Genomic DNA, 13,704 nt, shown 5'->3' with positions numbered 1-13,704 from the left:
TTCCCCCCCCCCCTGTCTGCTGGGACACACATGGGTCCCAGAGACAGCAGGGACCATTCGGATTGCGCAGGGCGACTTGCGCATGCGCAGTAGGGAACCGGGAAGTGAAGCCGTAAGGTTTCATTTCCTGATCCCCTTACTGAAGACGGCAGCGGCAACATCCGAGGACCGAGGGGCGGTTCGGCCTCGGGTGCCGACATCGCGGGCGCCCTGGACAGGTAAGTGTCCATATTTTAAAAGTCAGCAGCTGCAGTATTTGTAGCTGCTGACTTTAAAAAAAAATAATTTTCGCGGGACCTCCGCTTTAATGTAGAATAAAATTGTTTTAGTGAATGTGGAGTATTCCTTTAAAATGAAAAGTGCAAATATAATACCGCGCTGCATGCTAGAAAAAGCAGCTAACACAGCAAACAGACAATTGCAATACTAATAAAAAAATGGAAAGTGCAGCGCTAAAATTTTGAGTGAACAAGGGAGGTTGAATAAATCTCACAAATAATAATTACAAGCGATATGAAACGATAATGCGATAAATGCTCAGTGATTCTATATGAAAAAATCAACCAGAAAACAAATAGACAATAATTCCATAGGTGGAGTGAAAAACATGATGAATCTGGATGGCCCTTACAGGAACATGCGCCAAGTGTTCATAGCATGTTTAAGACATCCGAAAATATCTGAGAGGCAGAAATTGCCCAATGCTGAAGGAACCCCTAGCAACCTTTGGAGGAACCCTGGTTGAGAATCACTGTTCTAATGCAATAAATGCTCATTGATTCTATATGAAAAAGTTAACCAGACAACAAATAAACACTAAGTCCATAGGTGGAGTGAAAAACACGATGAATCTGGATGGCCCTTACAGGGACATGCGCCAAGTGTTCATAGCATCTTTAAGACATCCGAAAATGGTGAATAAATGGTAAAACAATATGTGAATATAGTCCACCACCTATAGGATGAAGGCTTACCAGATGGTTTGAACTCAAAAGGACATACGTCCTATGACTCAAACAGGCTTGTATTGGCAAATGCCAAAATTGCAGACATCCGATCTGGAAACCTTTGACACAAAATCCAGGTCCTCACACAGTCATCTCTAAGGTTGCAGAGATCCTGCCAACCAGGATACTTCTCCTTCAGGCAAAGACAGCTGGGTGAATGCCGCAGCATAGGGACAGACGCCAAGCCAGTGTGGATGAACATGTAACTTCTATTTGTTCAAGAATACGGCTTACAGAACAACGACCGAAAGCATTGGCAACGGAAAGATCATAAATGTTATTATTAAAGGATTCTACCCATGCAAAACCATTCATTTTTCCCATGAAATACCCTCTATGGAGACTACCACCCACTGACCGTGTGAGGACCTGGCTTCTGTGTCAAAGGTTTCCAGATCCGATGTCTCCAATTTCGGCATTTGCCAACCCAAGCCTGTTTGACTCATAGGGCGTACGTCCTTTTGAGTTCAAACCATCTGGTAAGCCTTCATCCTATCGGTGGTGGACTTATATTCACATATTGTTTTACCATTTATTCACCATTTCCACCACTATACCCTACTCTTGCTACCTTCAGGCGATCCCTGAAAACTCATCTCTTCAGGGAAGCCTATCATGTTTCCAACTAATCTCCTACCACTTCCATCAGCTCACTTGCCCCACCCTATTAGATTGTAAGCTCTTCTGAGCAGGGCCCTCTTAATCCTCTTGTATTTTATTGTATTGTAACTGCATTGTCTCCTTTTATATTGTAAAACACTGCGTAAACTGTTGGCGCTATATAAATCCTATATAATAATAATCAAAATAATTTTCGGATGTCTTAAAGATGCTATGAACACTTGCCGCATGTCCCTGTAAGGGCCATCAAGATTCATCACGTTTTTCACTCCACCTAAGGGCTTATTGTTTATTTGTTTCTGGTTAATTTTTCATATAGAATCACTGAGCATTTATCTCATTGGAGCAGTGATTCTCAACCAGGCTTCCGTGGAACCCTAGGGTTCCTCCAAAGGTTGCTAGGGGTTCCTTCAGCATTGGGCAATTTCTGCCTCTCAGATAAGTTCCCACTGACACCATTGATCTTTTTAGCTATCTGTAAGGAGGCAATTCTTCCCAATGACCTCAAGTGTAAGGACCATTCTTCCCACTGACCATCACACTATTGTATCATGAGTTGTAGATTTCCCCGAGACCGGAGAACCATTTCAAGGGTTCCTCTGTGTTGAAAAGGTTGAGAAAGGCTGCATTAGAGTATTCCTTTAACAATGGCAGAACATTCTTTTTTTTTTTTTTCACACAATAAACATTTACTATTACCACTTCTCCCAATTAAAAGTACAGCCACTGAATGTAAAGTTCTAAAAATAATTACCTAATATTACCACACAATCAATGCAACAATGGAACCCACAGCTGCGGTCTCCAAACACTCGCACAATGAGCGGAGCCTACAAACTTACCAGGCTGTGCATAATTTTCACTCCATCTGGATTGACTGTTAGTGCTTCGTTGTACAATTGCTCTGCCTCCTCCAAACAGCCTTTCATCTCGGAGAGCTTCCCACGCATGTACAGCACAGTGTGTGATGTGGGGAAAAGGCTGGATGCCTCCTGGATACAAAAGCCGGCTTCTTTCATAAGCTGTTGTTCCAAAAAGAGTTCAGCTGTACAATGGAGGGGGGGGAAAGTACAATAAAATAACTCATTATTTTTAAATTGTGACAATTGTCAGAGAGCAACAAACATGCAGAGAAATAAAAATATACACGATATGAGTTAATAAACAATGGCAGCATATGGGACTGACTGGCAAGCTGTCATGGCGCACTGCGAGGTCTGTGAAATTCGTTGTACACACCAATAGCCGTTCCTTTAAATTAAAAAAATAAATATTTTTTTTTCATAGATACCAGGGATAGTTTCATAGGTTTCCTAGGAAAATGGAAATCCTCAGCGTTGGCGAGCCATCAGTAGTGTAACAATTGAAATCTCACACCTTTTTATGTCTTTATATTCCTGTACTTCCGTATGTTATGATTTGTGACAGATTTTTGCTTGGAAACACAATTTCATATTATTGTCTTTCTGTTCTCACACTGCAGTGCTCTCTGCTGGCAGAGCTCAGTAACAGCCACACCCCTCAGTGCAAGTGTCCTCCACACATAGTCTATTATTATTTTATATAGGGATGCACCAATACCAAGTATTTTCACGAGTACTCACGAGTGCTCCCGATACTGATACTTTGCAGTGAGATCTGCGTCCATTTAAAATAAACGCTATTTACTGTATTTATTGGTGTATAACACGCACTTTTTCACCGTGAAAATTGGGTGCAAATAGCATGTGCGCGTTATACGCCAATACTTCAATTTTAGCTGCCTCAGAGGGGACAGGGAGGGGGGCGGGACGAGCGCTGTCAGATTACATACAGAGAGAATCTCCTGTTTACTTGGCGGCCTCTGTAACAGGAAGTCCCGTCTCCTGGGCCGGCATTGGACCACTGTTCTGTCTATCATAGGAGATTCTCACTGTATGTAATCTGTCGGCACATCAATTGCCTTTGGACTTAGTCAACACATTTTTTTCACTATTATTAGCGCTGCTACATTGTTTTATTATATAATTTTGGCCTAGGCCAGAAGCCAGGAAGCAACTAAAGAAATGTTAAAAAAAAAAAAGGTTTAACACAAGTAGGAAATAAATTCTTCCAGTAATAAGTGAAAATATCCTCCACCACAAAAGCCAAAATACGCTTACCAGAAATGGTGGACCTCCTAATTACAGAAGGTCAAAAGCGCGTTTATCCCCAATAGGCCTATTGGGGGTACTTGAGGACAGGGTTGAGAACCACTGCTGTAGTTCATACAGAAACGATCCTCATACCACATTACATTGCCAGTTTTTGAAGTATTTTCTGCCGGACCTCACTGCTGGATCGGAGCTCCAGGTGTCCGGATAAAGGATCACTCAAGCCCTGCTGGAGGGTAACATCATCCCTGTGGGGATAAATGCGCTTTTGACCTTCTGTAATTAGGAGGTCCACCATTTCTGGTAAGCGTATTTTGGCTTTTGTGGTGGAGGATATTTTCACCTATTACTGGAAGAATTTATTTCCATCTTTCTTCACAAGGGATCTCTTAATTCCATCCTTCCGGCCATTGGAGTTCCCATTCATCTTGGATTGGACTTGTTTCTTTCTTCCTTTTTTTGAGCTGCACTTATTATTGTTTTACCAATTATCTTTAGGATTGTGTGATTTCCTATAGTGTTCAGCTTGCATCCGTTTGTGCTTTATTATTGTGTTTGCGCTGATTGCTCCCTGTTGTATTTAACACAAGTAACATGAATATACACTATATTACCAAAAGTATTGGGACACCTGCCTTTACACACACATGAACTTTAATGACATCCCAGTCTTATGCCCCGTACACACGGTCAGATTTTCCGACGGAAAATGTGTGATAGGACCTTATTGTCGGAAATTCCGACCGTGTGTGGGCTCCATCACACATTTTCCATAGGAATTTCCGACACACAAAGTTTGAGAGCAGGCTATAAAATTTTCCGACAACAAAATCCGTTGTCGGAAATTCCGATCGTGTGTACACAAATCCGACGCACAAAGTGCCACGCATGCTCAGAATAAATTAAGAGATGAAAGCTATTGGCTACTGCCCCGTTTATTGCCCCGACGTACGTGTTTTATGTCACTGCGTTCAGAACGATCGGATTTTCTGACAACTTTGTGTGACCGTGTGTATGCAAGACAAGTTTGAGCCAACATCCGTCGGAAAAAATCCTAGGATTTTGTTGTCGGAATGTCCGAACAAAGTCCGACCGTGTGTACAGGACATAAGTCTGTAGGGTTCAATATTGAGTTGGCCCACCCTTTGCAGCTAGAAATGAAGGGGGGGGGGGGGGGGTTGGGACTTTAAATGAAGCACAATAAAGTGCCTCCATCCCTGGTTTCGGTTGAGAATTAAGGGAAGTTGAGACTTTAGATGAAGCAATTGAATAGTGGAGGTAAAAATCAATATAAAATTGTTTATTTGGTAACATGGATATAAAGACAATAATTTGTAAATAGATGGGAAGGTACACTAAATTACCAAAAGTATTGGGACGCCTGTCACATGACGTTTAATGGCATCCCAGTCTTAGTCCATAGGGTTCAATATTGAGTTGGCCCACCCTTTGTAGCTATAACAGCTTCAACTCTTCTGGGAAGGCTGTCCACAAGGTTTAGCAGTGTGTCTATGGAAATGTTTGACCATTCTTCCAGAAGCGCATTTGTGAGGTCAGGCACTGATGTTGGACGAGAAGGCCTGGCTCTCAGTCTCTGCTCTAATTTATCCCAAAGGCATTCTATCGGGTTAAGCTCAGGACTCTGTGAAGGCCAGTCAAGTTTTTCCACCCCAAACTTGCTCATCCATGTCTTTATGGACCTTGCTTTGTGCACTGGTCCAAATCATTTGGTGGAGGGGGGATTCTGGTGCGGGGTTGTTTTTCAGGGGTTGGGCTTGGCCCCTTAGTTCCAGTGAAAGGAGTCCTGAAGGCATCAGCACACCAGTGCACAAAGCAAGGTCCATAAAGACATAGATGAGCGAATTTGGGGTGGAGGAACTTCATTGGCTTGCACAGAGTCCTGACCTCAACCCAACAGAACACCATTGGGATGAATTAGAGCAGAGACTGCGAGCCAGGCCTTCTCATCCAACATCAGTGCCTGAACTTACAAATGCACTTCTGGAAGAATGGTCAAACATTCCCATAGACACACTCCTAAACCTTGTGGACAGCCTTCCCAGAAGAGTTGAAGCTGTTATAGCTGCAAAGGGTGGGACAACTCAATATTGAACCCTACGGACTAAGACTGGGATGCCATTAAAGTTCATGTGGCAGGCGTCCCAATACTTTTGGTAATTTAGTGTACCTTCCCATCTATTTCCGAATGCTAGCAGCATAAGGATTAAAATAGTTTATGTTGATTGAGTTTAGTTCCGCTTTAACCAGTACACGGGATATGGACATGATTAGTGCCCTCTGGTGTTCTGAATGTTCTCAATGAATATGTTGAGTCACCTTTAATGAATGCCATTGTCTACTTAGTGCCAACAATGCCAACAATGCCAAGGTTACAGACGAGTAAACCATGGATTGAAGCAACTTCTTAGGGTGTGTTCCATGTGTGAAACACATTAGCTGCCAAGTCCATTCAGAAAGAAAAACTTGTAAGTTTTCTTGAGAGACATTATACAAATTGCTCTGACCTCAGGGTCAATGTCACTATTAGTGAATGGTTCAGATTTTTAATGTATCACATGACTGATGCATATGAATATCTTCCTGTGGTCAATATATTAAAAAAAGGTTGTGCTGCATATGCAGTATATATATAATATACAGTATATATACACTACATTTGTGTGTGTGTGTAGCACTACCCCTGCAGGAGCCGCTTAGTAGGTTGGGTTCTCTGTTCTTCTGCCTCGACTATGAGCCTCACTAACACAACAGGTAACACACTGCAGTGCTACTGGGAGCACAGATATAGATACCCGGCACACAACTAAGGTTCAGTATCAAAACGCAAACATCAGACTGGTTTGTGGTAAATGAACCCAACATATTGTCATGGGTTGCAGTAAATAGCAGTATGCACATAAATGAGTAAACATGTGCGATTCGGTTCGTAACGAATAGATTTCTGTACAAATTTGTTAGTATTCGTACTTTCGGATCAATCCAAACATCCGAATAGCTGCAAGAACCAAAATATGAAAATGACAAAATTACGAATAAGTAAAATAACGAACACGCGAAAATACGAACTTAGGAAAGGACAAACTTACGAAAGTATGAAACTCCGAAGAATTAAAAGAAAGAAAACAACATCTATAACGAATGATTTACTTTTCGTATTTTCAATCCTTTGTATGTTCATAATTTCGTATGTTCATATTTTTATTCGTCTGTTCGTAATTTCGTTTCTTTGTCCGTTCGTAATTTTATTTGTTCGTATTCTCGAATCGTTCTTTTGAATGGACGGTGTAAGTGTATCTTAATATGTATGCTCGTAATTTCGTATGTTCATAATTTTGTGTTCTCGAATCGTTCTTTCGAATGGGCAGTGATGTATCTTACTATACTTAATATCTTTAGCCAATCAGCTTATCCCTTTTGTGTCTGAGTCACACTGCATTCCTGAATCTTTTTAGATTCAGTTGAGGAGGAGGCGGAGTCAGGTCTGGTGACTGAGGGAGTGGACTGGAGTAAGTACAGGACTTATTAGAAAAGCAAGCATAGGATTACTATTCTTTATTTCCTACGAAAGTACGAATCAACGAAAAAGGCAATCTCCCAAAAGTAACAATTAATAAATTACGAGTAGTGTACCGAATAAAGAAAATTATTATCTAACAAAATTACAAATTTCGAATCAAAGAAAATTAGACTAACGGAATTACGAATCATTTCATATCAACGAAAATAAAATTGTTACGAAAATACGAACGAATCCGAATATGTAAACTCGCATCTTACAAAATTACGAATCGTTACGAATCAACGGAAACATAAAGAAACAAAACAAAATCTTTTGTTGTGCACATGTCTATAAATGAGTAAGTAAAGAATTAGGCCAATCACAGTTCACTACAAAATATGTTCACTAGGCTATAGCCGCATAGAATGGAGTTTTATGCCGCTAAATTGGAGTAAACCTGGTAATCCACAAAGTCAGCAGTAAATAATGGCATTAGAAAACAGTAACAGCAATGATAACCAATACTGTCCCCAGCTACATCACTAACCTAGTCTCAATACACCAACCAAATCGTTCTCTTCGTTCCTCCCAAGACCTCCTGCTCTCTTGCTCCCTCGTCACCTTCTCCCATATTCACCTCCAGGACTTCTCCCAAGCCTCTTCCATCCAATTCTCTACCCCAATCTGTCCGACTATCTCCAACTCTATCCACTTTTAGACGATCCATGAAAACTTGCCTATCCTGCCCCTTACCGAACAACTGTACTTTTATTTTCTTCATCAGCGCCCTCTGATTCCTCCTGTATTGAATTGTATTGTAACTGTACTGTTTGCCCTAACGTTGTAAAGAGCTGCGCAAACTGTTGGCGCTATATAAATCCTGTATAATAATAATAATAATAATAAATACTGTGATAAATCTTCTGTAAACAGTAGGCTTTATCCAATTAAGAGTGAACTCTATATCTGAATGGCAGCAATGAAATTTAAGACTTCCTAAAGAGGTAGCTCTTACTGTGAACGATAGTTCTTGTGAAGCAGCTATCTGAGTGACCAGTCTTTAGCCCAAGTTCTTCAGCCGGCTAGAGTTGGGGCCCAGTCTTTACAGGGTTGCACATGGGTACAGTCCCAGTAAAATCTGCACGCAGTAAATAATGCTATTATTTAGATGGTCAGTTCCTAAGTGCTCAGTCTCTGCTAGCAGCAACAGGTTAATGGTAGCAGTGTCCTCTCACCAGTCCCAGCAATACAGCAACAGGCATCTCCAGATGTCAGCTCACATCTGGATCTGCCTGGAGTGATTCCCAGCACACGGCCGCAGGATTGTAGCAGGTTGATGTGCACACCTCAGTCTCCTTGCAAAAAAGAGAAAGTTCCTCTGTATTCAATCTCAGAAAATACAACTCTCTCTCTCCTTATACCCAGTTTGCATTGGGAATTGTAGTCCAATGGTCCTTAGGACTGCCATGGTAAAGTATTTTTCCTAAACTTCATCACCCATGATTCAATGTTGCCAGCCATTAAGTTTCTTGAGTTCCTTCTGATTGTCAGCCCACCCTGGTAGGGTTACCAAAAGTGGTCCAAGGAAGGAAAACCAGTGAATCGGTGAGAGGGTCACGGGGTGGCCAAGGCTCATTGATACACATGGGGAGTGAAGGCTGGCCTATATACTCTGATCCTATAGAAGAGCTACTGTAGGTCAAGTTCCTGTAAAAGTTAATGCTGACTATGATAGAAAGGTGTCGGAACACACAGTGCATCGCAGTTTGTTCTGTGTGAGGCTGTGTAGCTGCAGACTGGTCAGAGTGCCCCTACTGACCCGTGTACACAGTCAAAGGCACCTACAATGGGCACGTGAGCATCAGAAGTGGACCATGGAGCAATGGAAGGTGGCCTGGTTTGATGAGCCACGTTTTATTTTACATCATGTGGATGGCAGCGTTTGTGTGTGCCGCTTTCCTGGGGAAGAGATGACACCAGGATGAAGTATGGGAAGAAGGCAAGCCGGCAGAGATGCTTTTGGCAATGTTCTACTGGGAAACCTGGTTCTGTCATTCATGTGGATGCACTACCTACCTAAACATTGTTTCTGACCAAGTACATCCCAGTGTTAATTTTGACGTCAAATTTCGATTTACTTTAGTCATCATCTTTTGACTAAAATTACATTTTAGCTTTAGTCGTATATTAGTCGACTAAAATCTTCAGTACCAGCGTTAATTTAGTCAACAAAAATATTTTCATCAATGAAATTAACACTGGTACATCCCTTCATGGAAACTGCATTCCTCGATGGTAGTGGCCTCTTTCAGCAGAATAATGCGCCCTGTCACACTGCAAAAATGGTTCAAGAATGGTTTGAGGAACACAACAATGAGTTTAAGGTGTTGACTTGGCCTCTAAGTTCTCCAGATTTAAATCCAAATGAGCAAAGAAAAACAAATCCGATCTATGGAGGCCCCACTTCGTAACCTACAGGATCTATTACTGGATGGCTTGGTGCCAGGTACCACAGCATACCTTCAGAGGTCTAGTGGGGTCCATGCCTCGATGGGTCAGGGCTGTTTTGGCGACAAAAGGGGGACCTACTCAATATTAGGTGGGTGGTCATAATGTTATGGTGGGTGACCATAATTTTATGGTTAATCAGTGTATGCTTCCCAGCTTTCTGGTGGGTTACACCCATTGTGAGTAGCACTGAAATTGTAGAGAGACCTAATCATGATGCAGGGTAGGGGGTACAGAGGACAGCAGCCATCCAACACACCTGGAAGGATGCTGAAGATCTCATCTAAAAATGGCATTTACCCAGAAATCATTTCTTCTTCTTCAGAGTGTGTTTCCCATGGAGTATTGTCTAATGTCTCCCCATTTATAGTTAGTTCTCCAGAAAATCACAACCACAATGATTCCTAGAAGGCACAGCTGGCCAGTTTCAGGTCCAAGAAACTCACAATCCATCCAGGACCAGGCCTCATGGGGGCTGGAGTTTTTTTCAAGGACTAACCCTACTGACCCAAGACAGGAACTTTCTGGTTAACCTAGAAAATTAGGAATGTTTGGCATAATACTGTCTGCCTTTTTTTGGAACTCGTTGAATCCAAGGAGGTTACATTTTTCCAGTCTGCTGTCTGATATGCTGAATTGTGCAGATTCCTTATCAACAGCTATTTATTGTTTATAAAAGAGCAAGAGCTCTTTTTCACAAAAATGTTACTAACCCCCAACTGCCCCCCCCCCCCCCCTTAAGCTTCAAAGGCAGGAGAGGGAGGTGTACATATTGCAACAGCAAAAATTGTCCACAACTGAATGGAGGCTCCCTGCAGCCACATGTGATAGATGTGGTTGTGGCATGCTGGCATGATGGTTTAAGGTAGAGGTGCCCAACCGCTGGCCCGTGGGCCACTGAGCCCTCTGATGTGGCCCACGACCTCCTGCTCTGGGATGGTAGGTTGGCAAGCCCAGATCGTGGGTTTCCGACCCGCCATCCCAGAGCATCAGTGTTCTGAATGGAACCAGCACTAGAGGAAGAGCCTCATAAGCGGATGCTTCCTGTATAACTCCGACCTTCAGGAATCTCCCTTGCTACAGATATTACTGGCTGATGCTGTCCCAGGCGGAGTGCAATTGGTATCACTCCCCCTGTGACAGCAACAGCCAGCAATACCTGTAGTAAGGGAGATTTCTGAAGGTCAGTTTATATTAGTGGCGGCCCGTCCATTAGGGACGCTGCCCGCTCTCTCCACTCCACCCCCTATATGCAATGGATAGATTCATGCATAGCGGCCACCCCCTATTCATGCATCCGGCCCGTTTCAGGGGACCGGGTGCATGAATTACATGGGCGGGGTTTTTTTTTTTTTTTGAAGCACCTGATTAGAGCCAAAGATTCTAATAGGCTTCAAAATCGGATGGACTCAGGTCACAGAGGATGCGCTCTGATCCCACCCAGGTGTGTTACAACAGCGAATGAATATGAGTATTGTCTAATGTCTCCCCATTTATAGTTAGTTCTCCAGAAACTCACAAACACAATGATTCCTAGGTCCATGAAACCGACAGTCCAGTACTGTTTGCCGCCCCCCAAAGAAAATTTCCACTGGCCGCCACTGGTTTATATTCTAAAATCACAGTGTATATATGGGCATATCCCTTCTACAGTGCTTGCTGGGCTGCTTTCAAACTGATCCGCAAGTGCAGCACATTGCGGGATACCTGTACTGAGCCATAGACTGCTGTCATTACCTGAGGGTTTGGTGTGCTTTCAGAAAGTGCATCACACCTGCAGGATATAATAGAAGTCTATGGCAAAGTGTAGCTAACAAGCAGGAAAGCCACAGGTCCACTGTACCACACCCACGGTTCATGTAAACTGTAGCATATCAGTGTGAAACCTGTCGGGTCTGCCTGTCCATTTTTTCAGGCGGATTGGACTCTCCATTCACCTCTATGGAGTGGCAGACATGTGTCTGTTTACACCCACCTACCTCTGGGTGGATTGGAGAGCCCATACAGAAGAGCGGGCTGTGTCCGTGTCTGCTCTGCATATGCAGAGTGGATATTGACCTGCCATCCACCCGCTCCGCTCATTGTGACCCGTGACTGGTTACCAAGTCTCTTAAAGCGGTTGTATACCCACTGGCTTTTTTTTTTTTCCTACACCTGCAAGGGAAAAGGCATAATGAGCTAGTATGCACCGCATACTAGCTCATTATGAGATACTTACCTTAGAACGAGGCGCTGGCATCTCACCCTGTCCACGCCGAGGGAGCTGACATTTCCCTTCGGCGTGTCTTCCGGGTATCACGGCTCCGACGCTGTGAGTGGCCGGAGCCGCAATGTCGTCACTCCCGCGCATGCTGGAGTTTGCCGGGCTGTCAGCTGAGAGTCCCCTGTGCGTATGCGCCGCTGCAGTCAGCGGCTCATTGCGAGGGGAATATCTCCTAAACCGTACAGATTTAGGAGATATTTTTTTTACCTACAGGTAAGCCTTATTATAGGCTTACCTGTAGGTAAAAGTTAAAAAAAAAAAGGTATACAACCGCTTTAAGTGGCCTTCGCTCTTCAAAAGGCTGAGCATCCCTGGTTTAAGGGGTTAAAGCACGTAGTGAGGAGGCGATATAATGCCTCTAAATGCCCTCTGAAGAACGATCCAATGTCCATTGCTCTTCAGGCAACTGAAGGCAACTCAAGTATAACAAGGCCACAGGCAGTTGGGTCATGTTTTTAGTTCTTCCCAACCACCTATCAACCCCAATCATAATTGGTAAAACTGCAGCCTTGCCACAAGTTCGGTAGGCACTGACACTTTGCAACCATCTCTATTCGCTTCTATTGAAATGTGCCACAATTGTGCAATAACCTATAAATGTGCCATTGGATCATACAGGGATTTCAGGTTGTTTGAGCCCAAATTAACATATTTTGGGCAACATAAGTTGGTGAGTAGAAATCCTTAAAATGATATTAAAGTCTTTTTTTTTTTTCTTCGTTTAAAAACAACAAACATGTCATACTTACCAGCTCTGTGCAGTGGTTTTGCACAGAGCAGCCCAGATCCTCCCCTACTCGGGTCCCTCGCCAACACTCCTGGTCCCTCCCTTGGGCTGAGTACCCCCACAGCAAGCAGCTTGCAATGGGGACACCCAAGCCACTGGTCTGTGTGTCCGTTCAGACACTCAGACACAAGAGCCACAGCTCAGCTCTTCTCTCTCCTCATTGGCTTACTGATTTTGATTGGTAAGCAGCGGGAACCAATGAGGATGGAGAGTCCTGGACAGCCCAGACTCTCCTGCAACATAGCTGGATCGAGATGGGGCCCAGGTAAGTATTGGGGGGCGGGCTGCTGCATACAGAACGTTTTTTTATCTTAATGCATCTTAATGCAGCTACAAGTACTGTAGCTGCTGACTTTTAATAAGGACACTTACCTGTCCAGGGAGCCCGCGATGTCGGCCCCCCAAGGCCAATTCGTCCACCGGCTCGGGTGCAGGCTCTGCCAATCCAACTAATGGAAACCGGCAGTGGAGCCTTCAGGCTTCACAGCCGCTTCCCTACTGTGCATGCGCGAGTCGCACGGCACTTTGTGAATGGCCAGCTCGTCTTTTGGGTCCCAGAAGGCAGCAGGGGAGAAGGAGGAGGGCTCACCGCAGAAGAGGCCATTATGTACTGCGCCGCGGCCGGGATGGAAGTAAATTTATTCTTTCTAAAAAGGTAGGTAAGGAAAAAAAAAAAAAATAGTTATTCAAAAACTAGGGGTAGAGGGGTCGTCTTTAGTTTAAGACCACCTAAAAAGTAAAAGTGGGTGGAACTCCGCTTTAAGTTGGTGGTGGGCTACACTGTTCGGATCCAGTCACAGTGGTGAATATAAACATATGAAGATGGACTGAGGCTTATACATAAAGAGTTAACAGTTCTGTGGATT

General features: G+C 43.5%; 1 protein-coding gene across 2 annotated transcripts in view; it reads right to left on the bottom strand.

Annotated features, from left to right (window-relative positions):
* TTC7A (tetratricopeptide repeat domain 7A) overlaps positions 1-13,704 on the bottom strand; it is a 577,716-nt gene that overhangs the window by 98,500 nt on the left and 465,512 nt on the right. For both annotated transcript variants that reach the window (XM_073628505.1, XM_073628506.1), the window contains one exon: positions 2,471-2,673. In XM_073628505.1, coding sequence (XP_073484606.1) covers positions 2,471-2,673 — 203 coding nt within the window. The remainder of the gene's footprint in view (positions 1-2,470; positions 2,674-13,704) is intronic.

Source organism: Aquarana catesbeiana, linkage group LG04 (assembly GCF_042186555.1).
Source record: "Aquarana catesbeiana isolate 2022-GZ linkage group LG04, ASM4218655v1, whole genome shotgun sequence".
Taxonomy (NCBI): Eukaryota; Metazoa; Chordata; class Amphibia; order Anura; family Ranidae; genus Aquarana; species Aquarana catesbeiana.
Note: the sequence above shows the minus strand (reverse complement) of the source record. Positions and strands in the feature narration are given on the sequence as shown.